Source organism: Drosophila eugracilis, unplaced genomic scaffold (assembly GCF_018153835.1).
Source record: "Drosophila eugracilis isolate 14026-0451.02 unplaced genomic scaffold, ASM1815383v1 contig_1897, whole genome shotgun sequence".
Classification (NCBI taxonomy): domain Eukaryota; kingdom Metazoa; phylum Arthropoda; class Insecta; order Diptera; family Drosophilidae; genus Drosophila; species Drosophila eugracilis.
Genome location: NW_024572751.1, coordinates 235818 through 249182, shown reverse-complemented (window position 1 = coordinate 249182; position 13365 = coordinate 235818). Strand labels below are relative to the sequence as shown.

The following is a 13365-nucleotide window of genomic DNA, read 5'->3' as shown; positions in this document are numbered from 1 at the left end:
CTCTTTTGGACTTTAAATCGAATATTAAAAATATGTGAAACCAAACATAAGCGTTAAATATTTTTTTATTAACATTAATGTTTGTTTAAGTTGAATGTGTTAAATTTTACATGTGTGCCGTCGCATACAAATTGACGGGTACAATAAACTTAAAGCTTAGAACTAATGTATTGCTAAGAGCTGGGCGTGATAAGCAGATAATAAAGAACGTTGGAGGGGGTGGAGAGAGGGAGGGGGCGAGGGGGGTGTTTGAGGGTTTGGTGTGTGTGTGTGTGCGTGTGTGTGTGTGTGGTTGGTGTAACAAAAGTATAAAACCTATAGTTGCTTATACAATTCAATGTGTCATTTAAAAGAATTGTAAGATCTTTAAAGCAATGCTCGGAAGTTATAATGGCTTATATACTTGACAACTTAACATCTGAACGATAGTCGTGTTGTAAGTCAATGCGGTTAGAATAGGAGGGATAAGAGGCCAGCTGGTGCTGACGTGCAGTAAAGACCAATCAGCCATGGCCATGCATTTGTTGAACTATAACTGTAGATTAGAGATTTTAAAACACTTAAGACTATGCTAAAGATGCTTAGTTACGTCGCGTTCGCCGACGCGTATTTCCCGCGAAGGTATTGGGGGCCCCCGGATGCTGGCCGCTATACAAATTATCTAAGAACTCGTGCAATGTAGCCTCACTAAGGGAAATAATATCTATTCAGTTTTAAATTTTTTTGTTAAAGCTATACAATTTCCCAACTTACCTAACCCCACTGACTCCCCCACTGGGATGATGAACACCCCGATCGTGATGTTGTTGTTGTTGTTGCTGGTGGTGGTGGTGGTGGTGCTGCTGCTGCTGCTGCTGCTGCTGTTGTTGTTGTTGCTGAGCACCGCGTACTATGCGATACTGCACCATATGAGAGTTGGGTTCCAAATGTGATAGGGCTCCTTTTTGGCAGTTGGCCCACTCGGTAATGTCGTAGACCTTTCCGTCCATTAGCGCCAAATATTTCCATCGTAAGCCCATCATGCTGGTTTCAGCCCAAATGTCGCCCTATAAAGAATAGGAAAACTTCAACATAAATAACTCACTTTTGGCCCACTTACATCTTTGGCAGAGTGTCGAATTTTACATGACGCACATTCGCGAGCTGCATAATGAGGACGCTCGGTTAGCTTGCGAGGATGACGCTGTGCACAGGTGCTACACCTGTTTCGTAGGATAAATAAAAGGTAAGAGTTTTGCTATATAGTTAGACTCAATTAACAAATACGCACCTTATAGTATTTGCTGCCTCAGCCATTTTAGTTTGCAATTGGGAAAGCAGATCATGCAACTCCGTCCACGCCTTTTCAGTGTGCAGAGTCTCTGCAATGCTTTGGTCATATATAAGTCGATTTTCCTGCAACATTAAACTTTTAAGTAGCCGACCCTTGCTTTAAATTTGCAACTTTTTACCGGTTCTCCAATTAACTCAAAAGCCCGCTGTAGCACCTTAAAAGCCTCCTCAGCACCAGCCTGTTTGTTTTTGTCGGGATGTACAAGCACAGCAATTTTTTTGTAATGCTTCCGGATCTGCTCCTGTGAGCTATCTGGTGGAACTCCAAGTATGCTGGAATATACAAAAAAAAAAATTTGAGAACACGTTGATTAATAGTTAATAAGCTAAGTTTACCTGTATGCATCTTTTCCCTTGCAATTGAGCAGAGAGTACATTGCCTCCTCGCCGGTTTGTGGCAAGCGTCCAGTTTTGACCTGATCTGATGTGGGCTCAGGGGGTTTACGTTTATAGAAATGTCGCCACACGGCCCAGTAAGAGTGCTTGGCAAAATGTGCGTCGAATCGACGCCAGTAACTTCGCCACCAGATACTCGGTTTTCCAGAATTCTGTTTTAGTTCCTTGTGTAACTGCCACGCATAGGCTAATCCCGACACGTAGGCCAGTTTCATGCGCTCGTAGCCCATGCTGAAACCTAGCACAACAATGTCATAGACCAAGTAGAACAGCCAGGTTAATAGTTTCAGGGTGTAGATCCACCAAGTGTGCAGAATACGTTTAGCCAACTCGTAATTACGATTACTGGAGAAGCTTTTAGGATGGGTGGGTGAGTTTGATGATGAGTAGGCACTGCTTCGATTGCGCTTCGAAGAGTAAGAGTAGCCAGAACTGTTATTCGAGTTAAAATTCGAGGAATACCGCTTTGACGAGGAGGAACTAACATTATTATTGTTAGAGTAATTGATGCTGCTATTGTTATTGCCACTACCAAAATTGGAGCTTGACCCAGTGTAATTCGAGTGAGTTGCATTGGAGTTTATCTTGTTATTGCCAGATTTACGGGATGAGATGCTGAAACTGGGGACTTGAGTCAAATTGCTGCCATTACTGTGCAAGGTGCTGTTGGTAAGGATTGTTGCAGAAGTTGTCTTTTGCTCCGATGTCTTGAGGATGTGGCTGCTACAGTTTTTGGGCAGCAGAAGCCGCTTCTTTTCCTGATTAATCAGCTTGCTTTGTTTAATCTGTGCCTGTGCAGAGGGCTGTTGAATGGGCTGTTGCACCTTGGTTGTAGCAGCTTGGTTGGTTTGACCTCGCTTCTTCCCTCGACTGGCGTGCGCATGACCACTTGCCACCACTGAACCCATCTCCTTGGCATCGTGCAACGGCGAGCGCTTTGCCGTACGTATCTCGCGCGTTCCATTTCCATCCTCCTTTCCCTGTCTCCGCTGCTGCTGAGTAGAACCTTTGTCAAGTCCATTGCCTGCGCGCATCTCTCCCGCTACTGTGGTTGACTTCGTACCCTGGCTGAGTACATCGGAGTACGACATGGGCATGGGTTTCACCTCGGCCACGATACGCTTTTTACCCTCGGGATGGCCTGGCCCGACCCCCGACTTGTTAATGGCATTTGCTGAGACACTGGCAGTCGCCAAATGCACTTTCAGAGTCCTGGCAGGTTTGGAGGGCGCGGGCGATGGGCTGACGGATTGGGACAGTGGCTCCGGCGGCTGCTGCATTTGGTTGGGCACCTGCTTCTGAACTGATGGAGGGTCAGCTTGTTGAATATCATTCTCGTTGGAATCGTCACTGAATTGTATGTAGCTTCCTCCAGTCAGGTTCGGCGACCAATTGTTCACCAAGTTGTTGATTAGCAGGTTGGCACTGCTTGTTGAATGAATGACTTGGGGGTTAGTTGTAGCCTGATTTATAGTCTGCTGAGGCTGGCGCTGGTGGGCTTCTTGTTGCTGGGCTTGCGGCAAAGTCAAAGGATTCGTGGCAAATAGTTCGTAAAGTGGAGTGGGCTGCTGCGAAGAAGGCGTAGGCGTAGCAGGAGCGGCCTGGTGGGGGTGCTGCAGTTGATGGTTATTCAGCGAGGCCATGTTGATATGCGTAAAGAGTGGAGCACTAGCCTCGTTGACCGAATTCTCCGGGCAGTGGTACACTTTAAGGAAGTTTCCGTGACCAACGGGCAGCACCGAGTAAGTCTCCGTCTGTCCGGACTGCCCTGAATAGGTGAGGTTGTACAGATACTCGTTGTACATATGCGGTTGCTGCTGGAGATGAGGCGCAAACTGGGGAGTGGCCAGGTGGGGCGGCGGTGTCCAAATCATTGGACCGGGTGGCTGTCCGTGTTGCTGCTGATGTATCAGGTAGTTTTGGTTTTGCTGCTGATGCTGTTGCTGCTGGACCAAGATATTGGCCACGTCTTCCGTGTGGGGCAGGACGCGAAAGAGGGCCCGCTCGGGTCCGCCGCTCCCGACCTCGTCGTCCTGATGAGTCGCCATGTCCTGCGAAGAAGCCTATGCTGTTAACGCACCAGCTCCTTTCTCCTATTGGAATTTCATACGTGCCTACGTGTGTCTACCGACTGCAAGTTTTTCCCAAATCAGCTGAAACTCCAGCGAGAGGTTCACCAGAGTCGGTTTTAAGTGGCTAGGGCTCACTTTTCACGCCAAACTCCAAATAATTCCCGAAGCGTGCGTGTAAATCTTTTTATCTTCTTTTTGCAAACGTCAAATTGTTGCGAGCACCCGTGAATGTCAATAGCGACTCGCAATCTTAAACAAAACATCGATAAAAGATTGCGATCTCGGAAAAACAACTACAAAACTTTCTATTAGAAACTGATTAGTTTAAAAAATCGAGAATGAACGCTAAAATATATTTTTCCCGTTGCAACAAGTCTATATATCGTGCCGATACATATATCGACCAATTAATCGATAAGTCCATATAATTATTTGGCCCTGGTTATTATTTATTACATTTAAACTAAACTGGCAAATGTTTGTTGGACAAACTAAACATGTCTGTGAGCCGACCGCTGGTGACTGTGGTACAGGCTGGACGCCAAAGCTTTTCAAAGGGACTGCAGTTGCAGCAAAATCTTGCAAAGTCTACTCAGACCCTGGATCCGCCCTCAGAGTTCCGAAACTACCTTGTGCTGCAAGAGCACAATCCAGTCTACACAGTCGGCCTGAGAACGAAGGACTACACGGCTGCGGATGAGGATCGGCTCCGCAAGCTGGGCGCGGACTTCCATCGGACAGATCGTGGCGGCCTAATAACTTTTCACGGACCCGGCCAGTTGGTAGTTTATCCTATTTTGCATCTACGCCAGTTCAAACCTAGCATGCGCTGGTATGTGGCAACACTGGAGAGAATGGTCATCGAGACCTGTCATCAGCTGGGTATTTCCGGAGCCACTACCACCAAGGACACTGGCATCTGGGTGGGCGAACTGAAGATCTGCGCTATCGGTGTCCATGGCTCGCGTTACGTCACAACGCACGGAATCGCCTTAAATTGTTGCACGGATCTACGATGGTTCGATCATATTGTGCCCTGTGGAATCGAGGGTAAGGGAGTGACCTCGCTCAGCAAGGAGCTGAACCGGCACGTGTCCGTTCAGATGGCTAGTGACGCACTAATCAGCAGCTTCGCCAGCGTGTTTGAGTGCGGAGTGCAGAATCTTAACGAATCTAAACTGGGTAGAGCTACGGAAATGTAGCTAACTAAATCGATTTTTCTGATTTGACGCAATTTGACTTTCACAGAATATTTTCTAGTAAAGTGAAAACCTTTTTTTTTAAACAATACCTCTCGAATTTGGGACTCCATTAGTTTCTCGAAACTCTGTTGGGTATCGTTGTCTCTCCATGAGAAACTAAAGTTGAATTAATAAGAGTATAGGGTAAATTAAGTAAGTGGCTAGAAACGGAATTTGATTTTGTTACAACGATTACGGTCTATGTAGTAGTGGTCTTAAATCAACTTGTTAGGCTTTCTATTTTTAGAGTTTTACAATTCGAAGGAAGAAAGGAAGATCTTGATAAGTAAAAATGTTATATGGTAATAACTGAAGCTAAATTTTCAAGCATTATCTACTTGATAAAATATAATTCAAATTAGTATTATATCAGCAGTTATGAAATCGACAGTTTCATTTAAATCGAGCCTTGTTCAGGTCACACTTTTTTGAGCGTCCATCTGTAGGAATCTTTCCTCGTGCTTCCATCTCAACACGGCCTAGTTCCCGCTGTTCTGCCTTTCGTATACGACGCTCTTTGCGAGGCTCCAAAGCGCTGTTAAAATAGCGATCCCTGAAATCCTGCGAGTGTGAGGATATTTTGGTTGCGATGGCCAAAGACGGATCCACTGGACTGTACTCAGAACTCTTTTCGTATGTGAGCAGGCGTCGTGCAGTGTTTCCAGTTAAGAGCTGCTCAGAGTTGGCCACCAGATCCAGATGGTCATTCCGTGGCAGAATTATTTGATCGTAATCCTCACGATGGAAGGGAAGCCAACAGACAAGACGTCCTCCCAGCCTCAAATGTCTTGCAGCGAATTCCAGTAAATCCCCGTACAGGCATTGCAGGGAATAATGTGATGTTGAAGGATAATGCACCATGTCCTCTCTCCTAATGTTGTCCTTCGAGACGCTTTTCGATTCCACCTTTTCCATGGCTTCGCGGATTCCATATGGGGCTGAAAATAAACCTGTTGTAGATATTTTAAGAGCTCCTGAAAGGTGCTACCTACGATCTGTTATGATGCTGTCGAAAGATATGCGAGGATGCCACAACGGGTTGGAAAAGTCAGCTACCACGACATCCATGTAGCGGTCAGCGCATCCGTACTGCTTTAGATTGGCGCGGATGCTCTCATCCTTATCTCGAACCTTCTGGGTTATGCGGCTGGGTCGACACCGGGCATGCAGCATCATGTAATCAATGTCCGCTCCCAGGACATAAGCACCCCACTTGGCGGCGCTTACTAGGAGTGAGCCTGTCCCAACAAAGGGATCGAAGACCAAATCCCCTTCACGCACCATGGCCTGGTTGGCCATCAGTAGACTCAATTGGGCATCCATACTTGTATTGCCGATAAACTTACGCTCCTTCAGCGACAGCTCCTTGATTAGATGACGCTGTCCATAGGCTACCAGTCTGCCAAACATAATGTCTTCAGGTTCGGACGGCACAGCCGTGGGATCAAGGCCCCAAAACTCGATATAGCACCACTCCACCTTTGGATTTTTCAGGTTGACAGGACCCTCTAAGGGCAGGTAATCCATTGTCTCAATTTTCTCCACCTTCTCTCGTTGGCTAAAGTGCTTGTTGTAGGTCTCCACCGTGATCTTGAAGCTGGTATCTGCCCGAAAGAATCTTTCCATCACGTGCCGGTTCGCATCTATATGACTCCGAAGCCTTTTGTGAAACTCGGGCAAACTGGTGGCATGGGCGTAGAGCTCGAACATGGCGCGAAGGGAAATGGATCGTGATGCGTATTGTTTGGCAGTCTTTTTGTCACAGAACTCTACCAGCCAAAATGGTTTCTGTAATAGCGAAACATATGTATATTTTACGTAATATGACCCTATAGTAATGAAAAGGCAAGAAGATACGCTATTGTCAAATGCCACGACTAGAAAATACCCGTTACTGTTTTATATAATTTTAAAGCATGTTGAGTAACTGATGGTGAAGTCACTGTCTATGTATGTTTTATAACCTATGAATGAATATTGATCAAGAGTATATGTAATTTATAGGGTCGGAAACGCTTGATTCTACCTGTTACATACTGTTCAACGAATCTAAAATACCGTTTTACTCTTTACGATACTGTACTGACCAATTAAAAAAAAAAAATTTTATAGTAGAAATTGATCCTTTGTATACTTTTATTAGCTACTTGCCCCTTATTGTCCATATAAAACATATTTAATAACTAACTGCCACTGACTAATTAAAAATTAAATAATAATAAATTCATTTTAATTTAATTTTTAAATAAATTACTAAGAAATATTGATATGATTTTTGAGATTGGTACATATGTACTTATGTATTTTATGTATGGTCAACCCAAAACATAAACCCAATTCTGATCTGATCGAAGTGTTACATCAGCGTGTTACTTATTATTTAACAAATACATTACAGTGGGATGATTACACCCTTTTACTTTAAGAGTAACGGATAAAACCTGTATGGTATTGCATGAGTTTTTAGTTATTTTCTGGTTACATTTATTACAAATTCAATAACAAAGTGTTTTAAGGTTTATTATAAATGGAGACCTTTATATTATAACGTATTTTTGTATGGCACATACATATGCATTTACATGGACAGTTTTCTGGAAAACGGCTATAATAATGTTTTTTAATTAATTGATCTTAGACTGTATAACTCTTACTGTTTAAAGCTTCTCGTTGGTCTATATATAAAGGCCAAATCCCAGAACAGTATTCTATTGTATGGTACATACATATGTATTTACATGGACAATTTTCTGGAAAACGGCTATAATAATGTTTTTTAATTAATTGATCTTAGACTGTATAACTCTTACTGTTTAAAGCTTCTCGGTGGTCTATATATAAAGGCCAAATACCAGAACAGTATTCTAATTTATATAATATTATTTTAATTTATGTTATATTATTTTACCAATGTTTGTTCAGTCAGCCGCCGAACTTGGAGTCCAAACATTTTTATGAGCGAGTCGAACTCGTAAAGCCGAAAGTCAACGTGCTCCTGGGCGAACCATAAGATGTAGATAACACCTTTATCACAAGTCTTCCTGCAATTGGTCATGTTGTCAGATTAGTTTAAGTCGAGTTTTCCCCAAAATTCCACACGATTCATTATATGTACGTATCCGCGTGTTTTTGTTTACATCGGGTAGGGTTTAGAGCTGTAAGCAATTCGATTTTTAAATCGACTTAATCGATCTTTTTGGATGAGCGAAAAAATCGATTCTTTATTTAGGGAATCTCTCAATCGACAAGTTTGCTCACCAAAAAAAAAAATTAGATAAAATTAAAGTAATATAACTTAAGTAAACTAATAAATATTTATCACTTCCAGAATCAGTGTGTGTTATAGAGCTGTAAACAATTATACTTTTTGAGGATCGATTCTTTTCCATTCAACTCTTGAAAAGATCGATTAAATCGATTTAAAATCGAAACGAAAAAAAAATTTTAATGAAAAAGGCACTTTTTGCTTAAAAATGGTAAGAAAAACACCGATTATACAGTTGCAAACAAAAGTAAAATTTGTTAAAAAAAATTGTTTGAGATCAATGTTTCTGGTTATTTATTTAAAATCCATTGGTTTTTATTTGTGAGTATAAGCTTGTCTACGTTTTTGGTTTTCAAGGACGCTCTGCGATTGGTGACTGTGCATTCAGCGCGGACAACAATCTACATTATTTATTTGAAAAACGAACATAGTTATCAATCTCTCGTTATTTTCCTTGTTCGTTTTTTCGATCTTTTCAAAAATTGAATCGATTCTCAACAAGTAGAATTGTTTACAGCTCTAGTAGGGTTGTTGTTCAGCGACTCAACATCGGCAACTACCGACTGCCGAACTGTACTATCGATAAAATAGGCACGGTGCAGCCCTGCGCAACGTCATCTCGGCCATTTTGCATAAATCTCGCAGGCCCACACGTAGACCAGCCGAAGATTTCAACGATTTTCTGCAGCTCCAGGTTTCAGAACCATTCAGAGCCGTTAATAAAGTCAAATTTGAGTGCTACCGCAAGTAATTCAATTAAACGAAGATGGCACGTTACACCCAACGCCCGGAAAACGCCTTAAAAAGAGCCAATGGTGAGTGGATTGAAAATTTTCCATGCGGTCGCAAAAGAGAACCTCTCCGGCTTCGCGAAACAGTCACTCTCTTAACCTAACGTTTCTCTTTGCTACAGAGTTTATCGAAGTGGGAAAGCCGTTGAGGGCACTGGACACACTGCAGGAAGTGTTCCGAAACAAGCGATGGAACTACGCCTACTCGGAGACAGTCATAGAGCCTCTAATGTTCAAGTACCTGTACCTATGCGTGGAGCTAAAGAAGTCACACATCGCCAAGGAGGGACTCTTCCAATACCGGAACATGTTCCAGTTGGTCAACGTGAACTCGCTGGAAAACGTGATCCGCGGATACCTGAAGATGGCCGAGGAGCACACGGAGGCCGCCCAAGCGCAATCATCGGCGGCCGTCGCCGTTCTGGAACTGGACGATTTGGACAATATCGCCACGCCCGAAAGTATCTTAATGAGTGCCGTGTGCGGCGAGGACGCCCAGGACCGTTCGGACCGCACCATACTGCTGCCGTGGGTGAAGTTCCTCTGGGAGTCCTACTGCCAATGCCTGGAGCTGCTCCGCGTCAACACTCACTGCGAGGCACTGTACCATGACATTGCTCGGATGGCTTTCCAGTTTTGTCTTAAGTACAACCGTAAGAGCGAGTTCCGGCGCCTGTGTGACAAGCTGCGCAAACACTTGGAAGACATCTGCAAAAGTAGCAACCAGACCACCGGTGTTTCAATCAACAAAGTGGAGACGCAGCAGCTCTGTCTGGACACCAGGCTGCACCTACTCGACTCGGCGATCCAGATGGAGCTGTGGCAGGAGGCTTATAAGGCTATCGAAGACATCCACGGCCTGATGGCCCTGTCGAAGAAGACCCCTGTGCCCAAAACTATGGCCAACTACTATCAAAAGCTGGCCATGGTCTTCAGTAAGGCGGGCAACCAACTTTTCCACGCTGCAGCCCTACTGAAGCTCTTTCAGCTAACGCGCGAGCTCAAAAAGAACCTGACAAAGGATGATCTGCAGCGCATGGCCGCTCATGTTCTCCTGGCTACCCTATCTATTCCGCTGCCGTCAGCCCATCCGGAGTTTGACAGGTTTATCGAAGCGGACAAAAGCCCCTTGGAAAAAGCCCAGAAGTTGGCTGTTCTCCTGGGACTACCACAGCCGCCCACTCGTGTGTCGCTTATACGAGAAGTGGTAAGTATCCTTTTTAATAAAAATGACATGCCACTAATATATGGAAATCAAACAGGTACGTTTGAGTGTACCTCAACTGGTGTCGGAGGACTTTCGCAATTTGTATAACTGGCTGGAGGTGGATTTCAACCCACTGAACCTGTGCAAGCGCATTCAGTCCATTGTGGACGTTATAGAGAGTGGGCCAGAAAACACTCTGCTAACTCCCTATATTCAGTCGCTAAAGGACGTGACCATCATGCGTTTGATTCGTCAGATCTCTCAGGTTTATGAAAGCATCCAATTCCAACGTTTGTTGCAACTTGCAAGCTTTTGCAATATTTTTGAATTGGAAAAGCTGCTGGTCGAGTCAGTCCGTCATAATGATATGCAAATTCGCATTGACCACAAGAAAAATAGCATCTACTTCGGCACTGATCTTACCGAAAGTCAGCGCGAGTACAGACCCGATGGGCCCGCTCTGCAGTCCATGCCGTCGGAACAGATTCGTTCTCAATTAGTCAACATGTCTACCGTGCTAACAAGGGCTGTTTCCATAGTCTATCCGAACCGGGAACGTGACCAGCGAGCCAAGCTGCGTACACAAATGGTGCATCACTATCACGAGATCAAGGATCGCGAACACCAACGTATTCTTCAACGCCAGAAAATCATTGAGGATCGAAAGGAGTATATCGAAAAGCAGAACAATGCGCGTGAGGAGGAAGAGGCAAGACGACATGAGGAGGAATCACGCAAAGCCAAATTGGCAGAACAAAAGCGTCTCGAGCAAGAGCAGGAAGAACGTGAGCGTAAACGCCACCAGAACGAAATCCAAGCCATCCGGGAGAAGAGTCTGAAGGAGAAGGTGCAGCAAATTTCGCAGACGGCTCACGGAAAAAAGATGCTTTCTAAACTAGACGAGGAAGGTATCAAGAAGTTGGACGCCGAGCAGATCGCTAAGCGGGAGAGTGAGGAATTGCAGCGCGAAGCCAAGGAACTTCAGTCAAAACTTAAGTCGCAGGAAAAGAAAATAGACTATTTTGAACGTGCCAAGCGCTTGGAGGAGATCCCACTTTTCGAAAAATACTTGGCCGAGAAACAGGTTAAGGACAAAGAGTTCTGGGAGGCCACTGAGAAGACGCGCATCGAGAATGCTATTACCGAACGGAAAGACGCCGTTAGCCAGCAGGAGCGTCTTAAGCGCATGTATCCCGACCGGGATGAATTTCTCGAGGCCCTCAAAAAGGAACGTGCTTCGCTCTATGTCGAAAAGCTCAAGAAGTTCGAGCTTGCCCTGGAGGCAGAGCGCAAAAAGCGCCTGGCTGACCGGATTGTTCGTCGTCGCGAGGAACGCCGCCAGGCCTTTATTCGTGAAAAAGAGGAGGAGCGACTTCGCAAGGAGGAGGAAATTCGTTTGGCGCAGGCTGCCGAGGAACGCGCTGCCGCAGAGGCGCGACGTTTGGAGCGGGAAGCCGAAGACGAGAAACGACGCGCACAGTACGAAAAGCAACGTGCCAAGGAGGAGGAGGCCGAACGCAAAATCAAGGAAGACCGTGAACGTATGGCACGAGAGGTGGCCGTGGAGCGCGAACGTACCGAGAAGGAGCGGGACACATGGCGTCCCCGTGGTGGCGACCGTCCAAGCGCACCGGCCGGCGGACCCGGAGAGTGGCGTCGAGCTGCGCCTGCAGCAAGCGACCGCAATGAGCGTGGCGGTGAACGAATCGAACGTGGGGGAGAACGTATCGAGCGCGGAGGAGATCGTGTTGAGCGGGGCGGAGATCGCATTGAGCGCGGAGACCGCATTGAACGCGGTGGAGAACGCATGGAACGAGGCGGAGACCGCGACCGCAAAGACAACGAAGGAGCGGACTCATCGTGGCGTGTACGACGGGAGCCAGATTCCCAGCGTACTGTTGCGCCTAAGGACAGTGGCGCTCCCCAATCACGCGAAGACAAGTGGCGACGTGGCGGCGACCGTGATTTCCGCAATGATGGACCTCGTCGTGACCGTGACGATGGACCTCGTCGTGATCGTGATGATGGACCGCGCCGGGAGCGTGATGAAGAACGCGGTGCCTTCCGCCGGAATGACGGTCCACGACGTACGGAAGAGCCACAACGCGAGACGGGTGGTAACTGGCGCGACGCCCCACGTCAGGGGGATCGAGAGAATCGACGTCCAGCTGGCGAAAGACGCGATCGGGACTTACGTGACGCTCGTGGCGATCGCGGACCTGCTCCTAAAGAATCAGCAAGTGGTGGCGGAGGTGGCAATTGGCGTACGGCTGCAGCTCCTCGCGAGGAAAAGCCTGCAGTCAAGCGTGATCAACCACAGGACAAGGGTGAGTAGTCCAAGTACCAGGTCAAAGTGACGCCTTTATAAAGCAATATCATATTTCAGAAAACAAAACTGGGGATGATGGTGAATGGACCAGCGTTAAGCGACGTTGAACTGCTACCAATCTTCGTGGCTTGATTCGTAGTATTTTCGCATTTTCGTGTCTACGCAAAATAGTAACATAGTTTTAATTTTATCCGATTTATACTCTATTGGAATACAGCTTAGTCAACGCCGTATATTACATCTATCCAATAATGCTTGCGGCAGATAGTATAAAATAAGTTGGTCATCGGTCATCGACTCACTAAAGTACTATCGAATAAAATAACCATGTTCTAACTTATTGTAGTTTTTCTATTTATCTTTCTTACCTAATATTCATTAAAAAAAAAGCTTTAACCTGCTTTTAGGGAGGTTTATTTATTTTAACGTTTTTACTATATTGATTTATTTTATCGGGTCAGAAAGACCTTTTGAAGGCAGTCTGAACGAAAATACCTAATTTTTAAGGTATCTATCGGTTAAAGAAACCATAAATTCGTTTTATGATTGGAAGAGCTATAGTCAAACAAATAAATTATCTTCTCAGCAATGAAAGGTCATGAAAGGTACTACAGTGAGGAAATTTTATTTCTTGATTAAAACTTAAGTTTCAAAATACCAAAAATTTGCAAGATACTTTTTTATTGTCAAGCGATCAAGCAAGCTTAATCCTCGAAAATGTACGAATTTTTT

At 45.2% G+C, this 13365-nt stretch overlaps 4 protein-coding genes across 5 annotated transcripts; 2 read left to right on the top strand and 2 right to left on the bottom strand.

Annotated features, from left to right (window-relative positions):
• Positions 1–47: 47 nt before the first annotated feature.
• On the bottom strand, positions 48–4034 carry LOC108114948 (protein kinase 4). 2 transcript variants are annotated; one of them, XM_017226133.2, is made up of 6 exons: positions 1669–4032; positions 1452–1605; positions 1271–1395; positions 1100–1202; positions 754–1046; positions 48–687 (listed from the first exon to the last, which is right to left on the bottom strand). In XM_017226133.2, the coding sequence occupies exons 1-6, from the start codon at positions 3774–3776 to the stop codon at positions 582–584; spliced, it is 2889 nt and encodes a 962-aa protein (XP_017081622.2). In that variant the 5' UTR covers positions 3777–4032; the 3' UTR covers positions 48–581. The 2 variants fall into 2 exon arrangements, with proteins under 2 accessions (XP_017081622.2, XP_017081623.2); XM_017226134.2 differs by having other exon boundaries at positions 632–703; positions 1669–4034.
• A 175-nt stretch (positions 4035–4209) lies between these two features.
• Positions 4210–5090, top strand: LOC108114956 (putative lipoyltransferase 2, mitochondrial). The gene has a single exon (XM_017226150.2). The coding sequence runs from the start codon at positions 4298–4300 to the stop codon at positions 5000–5002; it is 705 nt and encodes a 234-aa protein (XP_017081639.1). The 5' UTR covers positions 4210–4297; the 3' UTR covers positions 5003–5090.
• Positions 5091–5357: 267 nt separating this feature from the next.
• On the bottom strand, positions 5358–8215 carry LOC108114953 (tRNA (guanine(10)-N2)-methyltransferase homolog). Its single transcript, XM_017226138.1, has 3 exons — positions 7950–8215; positions 6034–6829; positions 5358–5979 (listed from the first exon to the last, which is right to left on the bottom strand). The coding sequence occupies exons 1-3, from the start codon at positions 8094–8096 to the stop codon at positions 5435–5437; spliced, it is 1488 nt and encodes a 495-aa protein (XP_017081627.1). The 5' UTR covers positions 8097–8215; the 3' UTR covers positions 5358–5434.
• Positions 8216–8920: 705 nt separating this feature from the next.
• On the top strand, positions 8921–12969 carry LOC108115000 (eukaryotic translation initiation factor 3 subunit A). The gene is made up of 4 exons (XM_017226240.2): positions 8921–9121; positions 9220–10304; positions 10360–12631; positions 12691–12969. The coding sequence occupies exons 1-4, from the start codon at positions 9073–9075 to the stop codon at positions 12738–12740; spliced, it is 3456 nt and encodes a 1151-aa protein (XP_017081729.1). The 5' UTR covers positions 8921–9072; the 3' UTR covers positions 12741–12969.
• Positions 12970–13365: the final 396 nt, after the last annotated feature.